At 41.4% G+C, this 18,470-nt stretch overlaps 1 protein-coding gene across 2 annotated transcripts; it reads right to left on the bottom strand.

Moving 5' to 3' along the window:
• Positions 1-487: 487 nt before the first annotated feature.
• Positions 488-18,363, bottom strand: LOC122926585 (ecto-ADP-ribosyltransferase 5-like). 2 transcript variants are annotated; one of them, XM_044278005.1, is made up of 5 exons: positions 18,230-18,363; positions 5,019-5,106; positions 2,337-3,045; positions 1,308-1,352; positions 488-795 (listed from the first exon to the last, which is right to left on the bottom strand). In XM_044278005.1, the coding sequence occupies exons 2-5, from the start codon at positions 5,097-5,099 to the stop codon at positions 710-712; spliced, it is 921 nt and encodes a 306-aa protein (XP_044133940.1). In that variant the 5' UTR covers positions 5,100-5,106; positions 18,230-18,363; the 3' UTR covers positions 488-709. The 2 variants fall into 2 exon arrangements, with proteins under 2 accessions (XP_044133940.1, XP_044133949.1); XM_044278014.1 differs by having other exon boundaries at positions 488-792.
• Positions 18,364-18,470: the final 107 nt, after the last annotated feature.

Genomic DNA, 18,470 nt, shown 5'->3' with positions numbered 1-18,470 from the left:
GGATGTATTTCTGGAGTGTAATAATATTACAGGTTATAGCTACTAGAGAGGGGTCGGGGATCCAGGGAGTTTTTCTGATGACTGATTGGAGTCGGGAAGGAATTTTTTATTCCCCTAAAGTGGGGAAAATTGGCTTCTACCTCACAGGTTTTTTTTTGCCTTCCTCTGGATCAACTTGCAGGATGACAGGCCGAACTGGATGGACAGAGGGCTTTTTTCGGCCTTATATACTATGTTACTATGTTACTATGTAAATGCAAAATAACCAGAATGGCGAAAGTTTCAGTCTAACATAAGAATCGCCCTTTATTAAGCATCTTGTTGGCACCTGGAGTGTAGTTCAGCAAAATACAGTACAAGTTCCAGCAAGAAGCTTGATAAGGGGCGATTCTTATGTTAGCCTGAATCGTTGCTGTTACACGTCTGTACTTTAAAACTCGGCTGTATTAACTAAATAAAGATAACCGACTTCAGTGCAAAAAATTAGTGCCGTCTGAAATTTGTGTCTTTATATTTTACAGATTGGTTTTAGGTTAGTTTTGCAGATACTGTCAGGTAGGATCCTTCATTGATGGTATTATTTGGCCCTCGGAGCCCGATGCTCGTCTCTTCCAGACATCGTTAAGCTTGTAAATTGTGACTGTTATGTAAATATAAACCGTGTCGCCATTCATGTGTATAAAGGAAGAACTTTGCAGTAAACAATGTATCACAGGAGAGCAGCCACAAGAAGAGCCAGAACTAGACCAGAGCAGCCCGGGGCGAGCATCCTGCCTGGGGAAGCTGCAGAAGCTGCTGAAAGAAAAAGTATGCAAATGATTAGACACAGGTGTCCTCACATCGAAAACCGTATGAGAATAGGCTAAATATTACTATATCTAAATTGTATTTAGTCTATCCCAAACTGGTCAGGCATGAAATCATGTGTAAAACGTCACTTCCAGAGCTGTATTCAGAATTCCGCCATTTTTCTACCGGCTCTCAGGACGCAGCACTTCCTATCTCACTGGTTTCCCTGCTTGTTCAGGGTCTGTTGTTAGAATTCTTCTTTGTAGTGCATTACAGGAGCAAAGTACATAGCTCTGTAATATGGAACAGCACTAAAATAGTGGAACAGATTGAATTATGGGATTATCAGCTGATTTCAGTGATGTGGACATTCCACGAGATAGACATACTACTTTCCTTAACTAATCTGTGCTGCTCTGTACCCCATAGCTTCCATTATTGATTCACTCTTGTTCATGTCATACTTATATGTTCTTTACATTTGTGAACATGGAGGAGGTTGGTGGCCAGACACTTACCTGCAGTTTTCATACATTCGTGGACAGACGTCTTGGACTTCTCACCTTATGGAATAAACAAGGGGACGTTACTAAGACACAATATATATGAAAACTAGGTTTGGCATTTGAAGTGTCATTGTACAGATCCCGAAAATTGGTGGAGGAAGCGGGTACATTTCTGAGGACAATGGTATATCTTATCTGTGTGACGAATACTCTGATCCCAGGAGAGACAGATGTATGTGTGTAGAGAAGTTATATGTACTGGGAGAGTGTGGAAGAGGAAAGGAAGGAAGAGATAGAGAGAGAGAAAGAAAGAAAGAAAGAAAGAAAGAGAGAAAGGAAGAAAGAGAGAGAAAGAGAGAGAGAAAGATAAAGTAATAAAGAGAGAGAAGGGAAGAAAAAAAAAGAAAAAGAGAGAGAAAGAGAAAGAAAAAGAAAAAGAGAGACAGAGAGAAAAAGAAAGAAAGAAATAATAAGAAAGTTAGAAAGAAAAAGAGAGACAGAGAGAGAAAAAAAAAGAAAGAAAGGAAGGAAAAAAAGAGAGAAAGAGATAGAGACAGAAAGAGAGAGAGAGAGAAATAGAGAACAAGAAAGAAAAAGAGAGAAAGGAAGAAAAAAATGAAAAAGAGAGAGAGAAAAAGAAAGAGAGCGAGAAAGAAAGAAAGAGAGAGAGAAAGAAAAAAGAAAAGAAAACAAAAGAAAGAAGCTTCTCGTGGGCAAATGACTGGTATTGTTTCCAAGTGTTCAAATGCCCTTAGAAAGTCTTCTCTGCCAAGGAGATTGGAATTAGTCCAAGGCTGGAGTTGCATTACCAAAACCAGAGACTGAGGTTGAAGTCTGCACCCCCGCTGTGAGTGACGCCATACCGCAGCCTTATTAGACTCGGGTGGACTAGTGTCACTGGCTCATATTAGATAGAGCTATGTACAAGTAAAACAAATGACTGTAGTTGGTGTCCACAGAAATATTAAGGATTGTTAAAATAGAGATTCCTTTGAACCCTAAAAGCCTCTGGTGATGGCTGGTTGAGAAGCCAGAACCTACCTTTAATGTAAGCACAGTTAAAATTGCTGCAGAACATCTGTGTCGTCCTGAGCATGAAAGTATCCTCCTCTTCCACCAAGGAGAGATTGAACACCTCGTATCCCGGGACCAGAACCTCTCGTTCAGAGGGGTATTGAGAGAAATGTTCAATGCTGACTCCTGGATATTTGTCTATGATTAGTAATGAGTTGTTGCCCATTAGCGCAGCTTCATCTTCATCTAACGATGTATATAAGAAGTGGCCAAACTTGACATAGATGCTTCCATTTGGTGGCACCTGGATGTGGTCATTGATTCTGCTGTAGACTGTGTAATTACTGCGCATCTTACTCCGCGACAGGAGGCCAAGTGCTGTGGTGACATAAAAGTGAAGCCATTTGTAGCCAAAGTCATCCATGTAGCTGCTGTAGGACTTTCCTGCTGATTTCACTGCGTTGCTGAAGTCTTTTCTAATGAAACTCGTGTAGGTCAGTAGAGCGATGCCATGATCATCTTCAAACCCTTGAGGAAGTATGTCCTTTAAGTCATCCTTCTTACGCATCCACAAGGTATTGGCTTCTTTCCAGGCTCTCCTCAGGTTCTTATTGTTCTCTTTTTCAATGTTAAGAACATTATTTTCTTCCAGTTTTCGGGCCGTGTCCCTTCTGCACCCCAAGTATTGGTCATCGAATGCTTGCTCTGCAAGGTCCAAGGTTTTAACCTTGCCTTCCTAAAACACAAAATGGATCATCAGTAAGAAAAATAACTATAGCTCTATGAATCTGTACAATCAAGAACACATCTATAGCCAAACATTGTCACATAGCAAGAAGAAGACAGAGTTGGACTGAGGAACAAACACAATAATGATCATGCATAAAGAAAATAGTTTTTCCTTATTTGACTTGGAAGTCCAAGGACACAGAGACGTAGCTCTGTGGTTAACAACATATGGTGTTCAGAGGACGTGTAGAATTGTTGTTTCGCAACAGCTAGATGACCATAGATTGGAGACCACTACTACAGCTTCAGCTTCTATAAGGTTCAAGGGGTCAACAAAAGGCCGGATTCACCTATATAGATTGATCATGGATGGAGTGAACCATGGAGCTTAACCCTTTTTTAAATGCCTGGACAATATCACATATTGGAGGAAGAAATCAGCTTGAGGTCATGCCACCCTGGTCTTCAACAGGAAATGGAAAAGTGATGGTGAAGTACTATCCGACCCTACTGTCAAGGGTGATAGCAAGAGCTGATGGGTTAAGTAGGTCTGGGTCTACAGACAGAGGAAAATAAGAGGTCTATTGCGTAACGATGACTCTCCTGCCCACAAATCAACTAAAAGGTTCTGTAAATGCTTTCCACATCATTCAGCAACAGTTTGGAATGGACCATGCAGAATTAAACGATTCATTGTTTTCAGCTCCTCCTTCCTCCAGCAACTCCTTCCACGTCTATGACTACAAGAAAGCTCAAGGCTGGTCATACACAGATTAAGGTAGGATCAGTCAACCATCTAATTTGTATGAAGTTCTTCTGACTCTCTCCGGATGGCAGATGATGGGGAAAGAAGGGCTGAACATGCTGGATTTCAGCATTCCTTATTCTTTTGTTATCAGAAGAGATAAGCCACCTCCAGAGGTATCCTGATGGGACAAAGGTGTCTAGAAGTGTATAGAAGCAGCTTATTTCACCATTGAAAACAAATGCAAATTTGGGTCAGCCGATCAGGAAGAATACCTGTCAGCCGAGCAATCATTCGAAAGTGTATATTCAACTTTATCCTTTGGACTTTTACATCTTCTTTATACATTGGACTTTCGTTTAAATGTGGTGGCCAATGGAGTAGACAACCTCTATGTTGGTCTACACCATCCATGGGAAAGTGGGATGTGACAAATCTTAATTAACATTTATTCTATGCAGCCACATGGATGATACATTCACCCTCAGATTGAGGATAAATTCACCAGAAAATATTCCTTCAGAATAAAGCTGACTTAACCAATGTGTGTAGAGTTCAAGAAGAGCAAGGAAAGAAGAAGTTATGGCACCCGAAATACTGCTGATACAAGGACCCGTACGAATCCAGTGGCAGGAAATAGGAAATGGTGGTTTTTGTTATTTCTAAATAAATTTTCCATCCTGGAGACAAACAATAAGACACTCATAAGTTTTCATGTTGCAATACAAAGTTTGAAGAATGTTTTGTGGTGTTCCCCAAAAATATGGAGATGGAGGACGGGGGTGTAGAGCAGATGGCAGCTTTACATTAGCTTCCTTATGTCACCAAACACGAATGTTTGTTTTCTATCAGACCGCATTTTTGCAGATAATTTAGGCCTGGAAACCTTTTAAGCAATGTCCAGCCATGTTGCTCTTCACATAACACATACATTTATGAAGACTGACATTCCCATACACCAGTCTGGATCCCTGTGCACTGGAGTAAAATGTGCCGAATTTTTTAAGAGACAAACTCAAGTCTACTCAGGTCAGTAGCTAACGTAGAGCTAGTTTATGACGCAAGTTATAGTAAATCGGAGACCCCCTCCTACGCCTCTCCTGCTAAGCCGAGCCGCTTTTTCTCTTGAAATAGAGGAGCAGAAAAAGTCACATATGATGGAACAAATATGATGAGCACCATAATTTTTATTTTTTTATTTTTTACTCCGTAGAGTCTAACACTGAAGAACCTACCTGAGAGGTCACCATCATGACGAAGCCAAAGAGGACGATGGCTCTTCTCATCCAATGGCTCATCCTTATTGCAGCAGTCATCACAGACCTGATTACATAAAAAGATAATTATCATCAAAAATGAATTAGTAACATCACTGGCAAAGTCTTCCTCAAAATATATTCTATTCTAGAGAACATGAAGTAGTATAAAGGTAAAAATCATTGTTAGTCAAAAGAAGCATCAGACATTTGTAAAAAAAAAAGATTTCTGGAATGATTTTATAATAAGTCAGAAAGTGAAACATTTTTGGACACATGGATACAGGTGTACGGCTCATATACCAAGCCACACTGGTAGTAGATTCATGAATGAAATAATTTGCTGCTTCTGCCACAGTCGTGACATCAACCACTTTACAAAGATTTGGTGAGGCCTCATCTGGAATATGCAGTTCAGTTCTGGGTACCAGTGCATAGAAAGGATGCCCTGCAGCTGGAGAGAGTACAGAGGAGAGCGACTAAAAATATGGTGAAAAACTGTATCATGAATAATGCCCGCAAAAAACAAGGGGGCACTGCCTCCGACTGGAGAAGAAAAAGTTCAGTCTCTGGAAGTGTCAAAGATTCTTTACTGTAAGAACTGTGAATCTGTGGAATAGACTCCTCAGGACATGGTCACAGTAGAAACAGGAGGTGAGTTTATACAGGAATTATTTACTGTAAGAGCTGTGAATATGTGGAGCAGTCACCTCCATATGTGGTCACAGCAGCATAAAACTACTATAATACTGCTCCTATGTGCAGGAATATAACTACTATAATACTGCCTCCTATGTACAAGAATATAACTACTATAATACTGCTCCTATGTACAGGAATATAACTACTATAATACTGCCTCCTATGTACAGGAATATAACTACTATAATACTGCTCCTATGTACAGGAATATAACTACTATAATACTGCTCCTATGTACAGGAATATAACTACTATAATACTGCTCCTATGTACAGGAATATAACTACTATAATACTGCTCCTATGTGCAGGAATATAACTACTATAATACTGCCTCCTATGTACAAGAATATAACTACTATAATACTGCTCCTATGTACAGGAATATAACTACTATAATACTGCCTCCTATGTACAGGAATATAACTACTATAATACTGCTCCTATGTACAGGAATATAACTACTATAATACTGCTCCTATGTACAGGAATATAACTACTATAATACTGCTCCTATGTGCAGGAATATAACTACTATAATACTGCCTCCTATGTACAAGAATATAACTACTATAATACTGCCTCCTATGTACAAGAATATAACTACTATAATACTGCTCCTATGTACAAGAATATAACTACTATAATACTGCTCCTATGTACAAGAATATAACTACTATAATACTGCCTCCTATGTACAGGAATATAACTGCTATAATACTGCTCCTATGTACAGGAATATAACTACTATAATACTGCCTCCTATGTACAAGAATATAACTACTATAATACTGCTCCTATGTACAAGACTATAACTACTATAATACTGCTCCTATGTACAAGAATATAACTACTATAATACTGCTTCCTATGTACAAGAATATAACTACTATAATACTGCCCCTATGTACAAGAATATAACTACTATAATACTGCTCCTATATACAAGAATATAACTACTATAATACTGCTCCTATGTACAAGAATATAACTACTATAATACTGCTCCTATGTACAAGAATATAACTACTATAATACTGCTCCTATGTACAAGAATATAACTACTATAATACTGCTCCTATGTACAAGAATATGACTACTATAATACTGCCTCCTATGTACAAGAATATAACTACTATAATACTGCTCCTATGTACAGGAATATAACTACTATAATACTGCCTCCTGTGTACAGGAATATAACTACTATAATACTGCCTCCTATGTACAAGAATATAACTACTAAAAAACTGCTCCTATGTACAAGAATATAACTACTATAATACTGCTCCTATGTACAGGAATATAACTACTATAATACTGCTCCTATGTACAAGAAGATAACTTCTATAATACTGCCTCCTATGTACAAGAATATAACTACTATAATACTGCCTCCTATGTACAAGAATATAACTACTATAATACTGCTCCTATGTACAGGAATATAACTACTATAATACTGCTCCTATGTACAGGAATATAACTACTATAATACTGCTCCTATGTACAAGAATATAACTACTATAATACTGCCTCCTATGTACAGGAATATAACTACTATAATACTGCCTCCTATGTACAGGAATATAACTACTATAATACTGCTCCTATGTACAGGAATATAACTACTATAATACTGCTCCTATGTACAGGAATATAACTACTATAATACTGCTCCTATGTACAGGAATATAACTACTATAATACTGCCTCCTATGTACAAGAATATAACTACAATAATACTGCTCCTATGTACAAGACTATAACTACTATAATACTGCTCCTATGTACAAGAATATAACTACTATAATACTGCTTCCTATGTACAAGAATATAACTACTATAATACTGCCCCTATGTACAAGAATATAACTACTATAATACTGCCTCCTATATACAAGAATATAACTACTATAATACTGCTCCTATGTACAAGAATATAACTACTATAATACTGCTCCTATGTACAAGAATATAACTACTATAATACTGCTCCTATGTACAAGAATATAACTACTATAATACTGCTCCTATGTACAAGAATATAACTACTATAATACTGCCTCCTATGTACAAGAATATAACTACTATAATACTGCTCCTATGTACAGGAATATAACTGCTATAATACTGCCCCCTATGTACAGGAATATTACTACTATAATACTGCCCCCTATATACAAGAATATAACTACTATAATACTGCTCCTATGTAAAAGAATATAACTACTATAATACTGCCCCCTATGTACAAGAATATTACTACTATAATACTGCCTCCTATGTACAAGAATATAACTACTATAATACTGCTCCTATGTACAAGAATATAACTACTATAATACTGCCCCTATGTACAAGAATATAACTACTATAATACTGCCCCTATGTACAAGAATATAACTACTATAATACTGCTCCTATGTACAAGAATATAACTACTATATCACCTCCCTCTCTCATTATGTGGACGGACAAGGTAGATCAAATCTACCGCTTTGAGGAACTGGCGCACTGGGAGACAAACTCACGCCACTGCTTCCTAAAGCTATGGTCCCCGTGGAAGTTACATAGGAACTTTACATGATAGAGCAGGAATCCTCCCTTTCCTGGTTTTCCACCCCTACCCCCCCGACTGTTACCCCCCATATCCTTCTTTTCCTTTTGATGTGTATCTCTGATGATGTTGACAATCGCTTGTATTGTTTACACATGGTATGTGCACTGGATGACTATTTTGACTCTTAAATGTCATTGCATTGATGTCATGTGTGGGCATTTGGCCTTGCTTTTTACCTCAATAAAAAGAAATATGGTTAAGAATATAACTACTATAATACTGCTCCTATGTACAAGAATATAACTACTATAATACTGCCCCTATGTACAAGAATATAACTACTATAATACTGCTCCTATGTACAAGAATATAACTACTATAATACTGCTCCTACGTACAAGAATATAACTACTATAATACTGCTCTTATGTACAAGAATATAACTACTATAATACTGCTCCTATGTACAAGAATATAACTACTATAATACTGCTCCTATGTACAGGAATATAACTACTATAATACTGCTCCTATGTACAAGAATATAACTACTATAATACTGCTCCTATGTACAGGAATATAACTACTATAATACTGCTCCTATGTACAGGAATATAACTACTATAATACTGCTCCTATGTACAGTAATATAACTACTATAATACTAACCCTCAAGTTCAATTATACACATTAGGGACTGATAATGTACCATGTGTTTATAATTGGGTCTTTGTTGATTTGCTGTGGTGAATAAGGGGTTAATAAAGGCAACAAATAATTTCAGATTTACACAATATTTTGTTATTTCCCGTTTTCACTTTCCATTTGTGAGATCCGTTCGGGGCTCAGTTTGCATTCTGTATGGAGAAGGATCCGCTCAGAATGCATCAGTTCCGTCTCCATTCCGCTCTGGAGGCCGCTTGCCGCGTTTTGGTGTCCGTCTGACGAAACTGAGCCAAACGTATCCGTACTGACACACAATGTAAGTCAGTGGGGACGGATCCGTTCTGACACACAATGTAAGTCAGTGGGGACGGATCCGTCCTGACACACAATGTAAGTCAGTGGGGACGGATCCGTCCTGACACACAATGTAAGTCAGTGGGGACGGATCCGTCCTGACACACAATGTAAGTCAGTGGGGACGGATCCGTCCTGACACACAATGTAAGTCAGTGGGGACGGATCCGTCCTGACACACAATGTAAGTCAGTGGGGACGGATCCGTTCTGACACACAATGTAAGTCAGTGGGGACGGATCCGTCCTGACACACAATGTAAGTCAGTGGGGACGGATCCGTCCTGACACACAATGTAAGTCAGTGGGGACGGATCCGTCCTGACACACAATGTAAGTCAGTGGGGACGGATCCGTCCTGACACACAATGTAAGTCAGTGGGGACGGATCCGTTCTGACACACAATGTAAGTCAGTGGGGACGGATCCGTCCTGACACACAATGTAAGTCAGTGGGGACGGATCCGTCCTGACACACAATGTAAGTCAGTGGGGACGGATCCGTTCTGACACACAATGTAAGTCAGTGGGGACGGATCCGTTCTGACACACAATGTAAGTCAGTGGGGACGGATCCGTCCTGACACACAATGTAAGTCAGTGGGGACGGATCCGTTCTGACACACAATGTAAGTCAGTGGGGACGGATCCGTTCTGACACACAATGTAAGTCAGTGGGGACGGATCCGTCCTGACACACAATGTAAGTCAGTGGGGACGGATCCGTTCTGACACACAATGTAAGTCAGTGGGGACGGATCCGTCCTGACACACAATGTAAGTCAGTGGGGACGGATCCGTCCTGACACACAATGTAAGTCAGTGGGGACGGATCCGTTCTGACACACAATGTAAGTCAGTGGGGACGGATCCGTTCTGACACACAATGTAAGTCAGTGGGGACGGATCCGTCCTGACACACAATGTAAGTCAGTGGGGACGGATCCGTCCTGACACACAATGTAAGTCAGTGGGGACGGATCCGTTCTGACACACAATGTAAGTCAGTGGGGACGGATCCGTTCTGACACACAATGTAAGTCAGTGGGGACGGATCCGTTCTGACACACAATGTAAGTCAGTGGGGACGGATCCGTTCTGACACACAATGTAAGTCAGTGGGGACGGATCCGTTCTGACACACAATGTAAGTCAGTGGGGACGGATCCGTTTTCTATGACACACAATGTAAGTCAGTGGGGACGGATCCGTTTTCTATGACACACAATGTAAGTCAGTGGGGACGGATCCGTCCTGACACACAATGTAAGTCAGTGGGGACGGATCCGTCCTGACACACAATGTAAGTCAGTGGGGACGGATCCGTTTTCTATGACGCAATCTGGCACAATAGAAAGCGTATCCGTCCTCCATTGACATTCAATGGTGTCTTGGCTATGTTAAAGATAATACAAACGGATCAATTGTGATCAGATGCAGACGTTTGTATTATCTGAATGGATCCGTCTGTGCAGATCCATGACGGATCCGCACCAAACGCGAGTGTGAAAGTTTGTTAAAAAGAATTATAAAGGGGTCAGGAACAACGATTGAGAAACACGAGCGGTCACGAGCAGATCCTGGACGTCTTCCAGACGGATCTGTAAGGCCAGTTTCACCCTGGCGTTAAGCTTTTCCAGCAGGGGAACGGCCTGCCGGATCCATACTACCGCTCGCACACGTGTGCTGCCACAAGTCCACCCCGGCCCCATGTACTATAATGGGGACAGGACGGAGATCAAACATGCCAAGAGGCGGCCGGGGAAATACCGCTGCACGCTGCGGCAGGATTGCAAGCTTTCGAGGCTCCTTGGGCCTCTTCCTCAGGCATCTCTGAAGACGGTGTCGGAGGAGTCACATATTTATATACCACAGTACAGAGGAATGAGGCTATCTGACTCAGATGCCGGACAGCCAAACGGTCTTCAGTTGCGTCCGGCTCGGGCACTAAATAACTGAAAGACATTCTCTGGTTGTCCTCTGACATTAACACGTATGGATGTGATCACAGCACCACCCAAAAGTGACCTCTTCCACTCCATGAAGATGGTGGCATCCAGGGCTAGACCTCTACCTGAAGGTTTCATTACTTTCTTTGGACTGTCTTTTTCGCCTGTGTTAGAGCATGCCAATACAGAGGTTGTCCAAGACCAGGAACCCATGTTGAAGTGTTTGGGTGACAGGGTGCAAAAGTTTTAAAAAAATATTTAAAAAAAGGTCTCACCTTTCACATGTGCTCGGGGTCCAATGCCGAGCTCACTTCTCCTCTGCCTCCATTGGAAGTGTGACATGCTGTCTACATGTACATTACCATAGACTAAACAATCGGTGGCCTTAGTGGTGGCAGCGGTCACATGCCATGCCTGAACGCCTCACTGCTGAGGCCCTGCATTGAGCGCATGTGGACAGCACACTACCGATCCAGCAAGGATTGGAGGCAGAGTTGAAGGGAGCTCAGCAGTGGACCTGAAATGCCTGTGACAGGTGAGACTTCTGCACCTTGGCCAGCCATCTCAACAGGGGTTCCCGTCTCGAAGAACTCCTTTTCGTCAATTTCTTAGGACTTCATTAGTCACAATCCAAGCTGCAATTTTTTTCTATCCTCTGGAGGCTCTTTAAAGGGTGGGGCATTGACTTCCAGGATAGTCACCTATAGGGGGCACTACAGAGAACATTTTCCTTAATTCACTTAAAACTAAAAAGTGGAAGATCTTTTATACCAAAAGTTGTCATGGCTACCGTTGGTTTGTAGGGTCATCAGTACGGGCTAGACTTGATCAATAAACACTTAGTTATTGACTGTGTCTTTAAATAAAGATGTCTAAATGAGAACTTCCCCTTTCAGAATCACTCAGATGCATCAGAGCCTAAAATGAATCAGCACGGGTTGTAGAACTTCCTCTTTTTACAGCGGATTTCCTCAGGATCATGCACAGAGGCCTGCAAGGCATGTGCTGAGTGGACAATCCAGAAGCTGGTCAATCTGCCCATAGACATTAGACTTTATCCACCTCATGGAGACACCACCATCTATGCCAAAAAAAACACGACAGACTTATCTGCCACTGAATCATATTTCGTATGAAGAGAGCTCCAAAGATTCCCATACTGGTGGCTGTAGGGAGTAAGCTTACAAGATCCCTCTAGAGGTGGCTGTACATATTTGTATGTAGTAAGATCCTGAGCTTATATCTGTATTTATTGTATTTATTGAGCTATTGGGTTCCCCTTAGTGGTGGGTGTATAGATCTGTACCTATCAAGCTCCTGAGCTCCCTCTAGTGGTCGATGTATATATCTGTATGTAGCAATCTCTAGAGCTCCCTCTAGTGGTGGCTGTATATATCAGTATGCAGTAATCTCCTGAGCTCCCTCTAGTGGTGGCTGTATATATATATGCATGTAGTAATCTCCTGAGATCCTCTAGTGATGTCTGTATATATCTGTATGCAGTAATCTCCTGAGCTCCCTCTAGTAGTGGCTGTATATATCTGTATGCAGTAACCGCCTAAGCTCCCTCTAGTGGTGGCTGTATATATCTGCATGTAGTAATCTCCTGAGCCCCCCCTTTGGTGGTGGCTGTATATATCTGAATGTGTTCAGCTCCTGAACTCCTTCTAGTAGAGGCTGTATATATCTGTATGTATTTAGCTCCTGAGCTACCACTAGTGGTGTCTGCATATATCTGTATGTAGTAATCTCCTGAGCTCCCTCTAGTGGTGGCTGTATATATCTGTATGTAGTAATCACCTGATCTCCCCCTGGTGGTGTCTGTATATATCTATATGTAGTAATCTCCAGAGCTCCCTCTAGTGGTGGATGAATTGATCTGTATGCCGTAAGCTCCTGAGCTCCCTCTAGTGGTGGCTGTATATATCTGTATGCAGAATTTCCCTGAGCTCTTTCTAGTGGAGGCTGTATATATCTATTTGTGCCAAGCGCCTGAGCTCCCTCTAGTGGTAGCTGTGTAAATCTGTATGTAGTGATCTCCCTCTAGTGGTGACTGTATATATTTGTATGTAGAAAACTCCTGAGTTCCTCCTAGTGGTGGCTGTATATATATCTGGTTCCAGTTATCTCCTGAGCTCCATCTAGTAGCGGCTATATACACTCACCTAAAGAATTATTAGGACCACCATACTAATATGGTGTTGGACACCCTTTTGCCTTCAGAGCCGCCTTAATTCTACGTGGCATTGATTCCACAAGGTGCTGATCGCATTCTTTAGAAATGTTGGCCCATATTGATAGGATAGCATCTTGCAGTTGATGGAGATTTGAGGGATGCACATCCAGGGCACGAAGCTCCCGTTCCACCACATCCCAAAGATGCTCTATTGGGTTGAGATCTGGTGACTGTGGGGCCATTTTAGTACAGTGAACTCATTGTCATGTTCAAGAAACCAATTTGAAATGATTTGAGCTTTATGACATGGTGCATTATCCTGCTGGAAGTAGCCATCAGAGGATGGGTACATGGTGGTCATGAAGGGATGGACATGGTCAGAAACAATGCTCAGGTAGCCCGTGGCATTTAAACGATGGCCAATTGGCAATAAGGGGCCTAAAGTGTGCCCAGAAAACATCCCCCACACCATTACACCACCACCACCAGCCTGCACAGTGGTAACAAGGCATGATGGATACATGTTCTCATTCTGTTTACGCCAAATTCGGACTCTACCATTTGAATGTCTCAACAGAAATCGAGACTCATCAGACCAGGCAACATTTTTCCAGTCTTCAACAGTCCAATTTTGGTGGAGCTCGTGCAAATTGTAGCCTCTTTTTCCAATTTGTAGTGGAGATGAGTGGTACCCGGTGGGGTCTTCTGCTGTTGTAGCCCACCTTTCTTTCCCATTCTGACATTCAGTTTGGAGTTCAGGAGATTGTCTTGACCAGGACCACAACCCTATATGCATTGAAGCAACTGCCATGTGATTGGTTGACTAGATAATCGCATTAATGGGAAATAGAACAGGTGTTCCTAATAATTCTTTAGTTGAGTGTATATCTGTATGCAGTAATGTCCTGAGCTCCCTCTAGTGGTGGCTGTATATATCTGTATGTAGTAATCTCCCGAGCTCCCTCTAGTGGTGGCTGTATATATCTGTATGTAGTAATCTCCTGAGCTCCCTCTAGTGGTGGCTGTATATATCTGTATGCAGTAATCTCCTGACCTGCCTCTAGTGGTGGCTGTATATATCTGTATGCAGTAATCTCCTGAGCTCCCTCTAGTGGTGTCTGTATATATCTGTATGTAGTAATCTCCTGAGCTCTCTCTAGTGGTGGCTGTATATATCTGTATGTAGTAATCTCCTGAGCTCCCTCTAGTGGTGGCTTTATATATCTGTATGTAATAATCTCCTGAGCTCCCTCTAGTGGTGCCTGTATATATCTGTATGTAGTAATCTCCTGAGCTCCCTCTAGTGGTGGCTGTATATATCTGTATGTAGTAATCTCCTGAGCTCCCTCTAGTGGTGTCTGTAAATATCTGTATGTAGTAATCTCCTGAGCTCCCTCTGGTGGTGGCTGTATATATCTGTATATATTCAGCTCCTGAGCTCCCTCTAGTGGTGTCTGTATATATCTGTATGCAGTAATCTCCTGAGCTCCCTCTAGTGGTGGCTGTATATATCTGTATGTCGTAATCTCCTGAGCTCCCCCTAGTGGTGGCTGTATATATCTGTATATATTCAGCTCCTGAGCTCCCTCTAGTGATGGCTGTATATATCTGTATGTAGTAATCTCCTGAGCTCCCTCTAGTAGTAGCTGCATATGTACAGTACAGACTAAAAGTTTGGACACACCTTCTCATTCAAAGAGTTTTCTTTATTTCCATGACTATGAAAATTGTAGATTCACACTGAAGGCATCAAAACTATGAATTAACACATGTGGAATTTATATACATAACAAGTGTGAAACCACTGAAAATATGTCATAATCTAGGTTCTTCAAAGTTGCCACCTTTTGCTTTGATTACTGCTTTGCACGCTCTTGGCATTCTCTTGATGAGCTCCAAGAGGTAGTCACCTGAAATGGTCTTCCAACAGAAGGAGTTCCCAGAGATGCTTAGCACTTGTTGGCCCTTTTGCCTTCACTCTGCGGTCCAGCTCACCCCAAACCATCTCGATTGGGTTCAGGTCCGGTGACTGTGGAGGCCAGGTCATCTGGCGCAGCACCCCATCACTCTCCTTCATGGTCAAATAGCCCTTACACAGCCTGGAGGTGTGTTTGGGGTCATTGTCCTGTTGAAAAATAAATGATGGTCCAACTAAACACAAACCGGATGGAATAGCATGCCGCTGCAAGATGCTGTGGTAACCATGCTGGTTCAGTATGCCTTCAATTTTGAATAAATCCCCAACAGTGTCACCAGCAAAGCACCCCCACACCATCACACCGTCTCCTCCATGCTTCACGGTGGGAACCAGGCATGTAGAGTCCATCCGTTCACCTTTTCTGCGTCGCACAAAGACACGGTGGTTGGAACCAAAGATCTCAAATTTGGACTCATCAGACCAAAGCACAGATTTCCACTGCTCTAATGTCCATTCCTTGTGTTCTTTAGCCCAAACAAGTCTCTTCTTCTTGTTGCCTGTCCTTAGTAGTGGTTTCCTAGCAGATCTTCTACCATGAAGGCCTGATTCACACAGTCTCCTCCTAACAGTTGTTCTAGAGATGTGTCTGCTGCTAGAACTCTGTGTGGCATTGACCTGGTCTCTAATCTGAGCTGCTGTTAACCTGCGATTTCTGAGGCTGGTGACTCGGATGAACTTATCCTCCGCAGCAGAGGTGACTCTTGGGCTTCCTTTCCTGGGGCGGTCCGCATGTGAGCCAGTTTCTTAATGGTTTTTGTGACTGCACTTGGGGACACTTTCAAAGTTTTCCCAATTTTTTGGACTGATTGACCTTCATTTCTTAAAGTAATGATGGCCACTGGTTTTTCTTTACTTAGCTGCTTTTTTCTTGCCATAATACAAATTCTAACAGTCTATTCAGTAGGACTATCAGCTGTGTATCCACCTGACTTCTCCACAAGGCAACTGAAGGTCCGAACCCCATTTATAAGGCAAGAAATCCCACTTATTAAACCTGACAGGGCACACCTGTGAAGTGAAGACCATTTCAGGCGACTACCTCTTGAAGCTCATCAAGAGAATGCCAAGAGTGTGCAAAGCAGTAAGCAAAGCAAAAGGTGGCTACTTTGAAGAACCTAGAATATGACATATTTTCAGTTGTTTCACACTTGTTTGTTATGTATATAATTCCACATGTGTTAATTCATAGTTTTGATGCCTTCAGTGTGAATCTACAATTGTCATAGTCATGAAAATAAAGAAAACTCTTTGAATGAGAAGGTGCGTCCAAACTTTTGGTCTGTACAGTATGTATTCAGCTTCTGAACTCCCTATAGTGGCGCTAGGAAGATATCATTTTTTCTTGTAGCTCTATGCAGGGAATTTACCTTGCGTAGTATTTTTACGCCAGTTTTGAAGAAGGCTTGGTTGTCATTGTTTGTAACAACTTATCAATAATATTGCAATATATTGATACATTTCTTGCATCTTTACACTTGTCTAGATTCTAGAAATGTTTTTTTTCTCCACCTGCTGAAGTGATATTGTGCAAATGTTTTGGGACATTTCAAAAGTCGCGTTCTTCATAAAGATGTTTAAAACCTGGTCAAGCAGCGAGACACGTCCACCTTTCACTCCACTTTTACAAACTGACAAAATGGCTCTAATGTTGGGAACCAATGGTTAATAAATGAATCCAACAGCAATTCTGGAGTAAAATGCACTAGAAAAGGGGCAAATATATTGATAAACCAGGGTCTGCGGCCATGTTCACACATCTTCCTTCCTTTTTTATGTTCCATTACAGGAATGATATAATGGAAATAATGGCAGCGCCGTCACCTGACTGTAATGGATCCGTCAGGTTTCCGGCATTTTCCCAGCTATTTATTTTCTGACATTTTGGTGGAATTTGGGTTGGAAGTTCCAGCGCAGACATCAATATCATGTGATGGAGATGTGACGTTAAAATGATTGGAATTAATCTGCACAGGATTTTGGACCTAAAATGACAGCGTCTTACAACGTCCCTAGGATATTTCCACTGCAGGTTTCACAGTGATGTGGAGAATCCACATTAAAACCCACATGTATTCCTTACAAATTTTGGGGTGAATTTGTGGTGGATTTCTCCCCTCACATGGAAAGAAGTAAAATCCACAATGAAAATTCGTAATGTAAATTGACATGCTGCGGATTGTAAAATCTGTGCCGCGTGTCAGTTTACACATGGAAAGTCTTCGATGAGATTCGTTAAGATGTCGTCCACTTGGCTGGTGCTGCATTATATCACAGATGTACAACCAGACAATAAAGATGTACAACCGACCTGTGACAAATAATAATGGTGATTTTTTTTTACTGATGACCACATTGACCATCGATGACAAAGATGATCCATTTGTGTCAATGTAATCTGCAGTTTTCACCCGTCATGGCCCGCCTCGCCTCTCTGATGCCTCTTCTTTGAAATCTGCCATCCGTGGTGCAGAATTAGATCACCGGGGCCACTTTTGCAATGCACATCTTTCATTTACTAAATCATCTGCTGGCTATCCCACAGTAGAGCACAAACAATGACACTCTAGTTGGTGGAGTACTACAACTCCTAGCATGATCTCCCAGTACAGATCGGTTGGAGATCATCTAGAGCAAAAAAAAAAGACTAGGGCTGGACCCAAAATGAGACCAAGAAGAACCTGAGATGATACAAGTTCTACATTGAAACGAAAAACTATCCTTTAGGTATTGAACTGCAGAACAGATGATGTGAATATATAAGAGTGTATCTATATACAGTACGTGTACATGGGCATGGTACTTACAGATGCAGCGGTCTTCAGGGTACAATCTGCAATACCAGACACTGGAGACTCCAACCCCTCTCTAGTTTCGGTTTTATTCAGCGAGATCGTTTTAGCTTCTGCTCAAGACCAGCTCTTATGTAACTCTATAAAACCACAATGTAGACTCAGAGTCACAGCCCCAAACAGCCCCTCAACCAATCACCAGTCACTCTCTAATAATAAAACATGTGAGTGAAACAGAGGGGGTCTCAGTTCCACA

This window comes from Bufo gargarizans, chromosome 1 (assembly GCF_014858855.1).
Source record: "Bufo gargarizans isolate SCDJY-AF-19 chromosome 1, ASM1485885v1, whole genome shotgun sequence".
Lineage (NCBI taxonomy): Eukaryota > Metazoa > Chordata > Amphibia > Anura > Bufonidae > Bufo > Bufo gargarizans.
This window is presented reverse-complemented; position numbering and strand designations above follow the sequence as displayed.

Coding starts and splice junctions, on each gene's coding strand:
- LOC122926585 (XM_044278005.1), bottom strand. CDS start 5,099: ATGACTGCTGCAATAAGGATGAGCCATTGGATGAGAAGAGCCATCGTC. Junction 1,353..2,336: donor TAACTGTGCTTACATTAAAG/GTAGGTTCTGGC, acceptor TTATTCCATAAG/GTGAGAAGTCCAAGACGTCT. Junction 796..1,307: donor CGAATGTATGAAAACTGCAG/GTAAGTGTCTGG, acceptor TTTTTCTTTCAG/CAGCTTCTGCAGCTTCCCCA.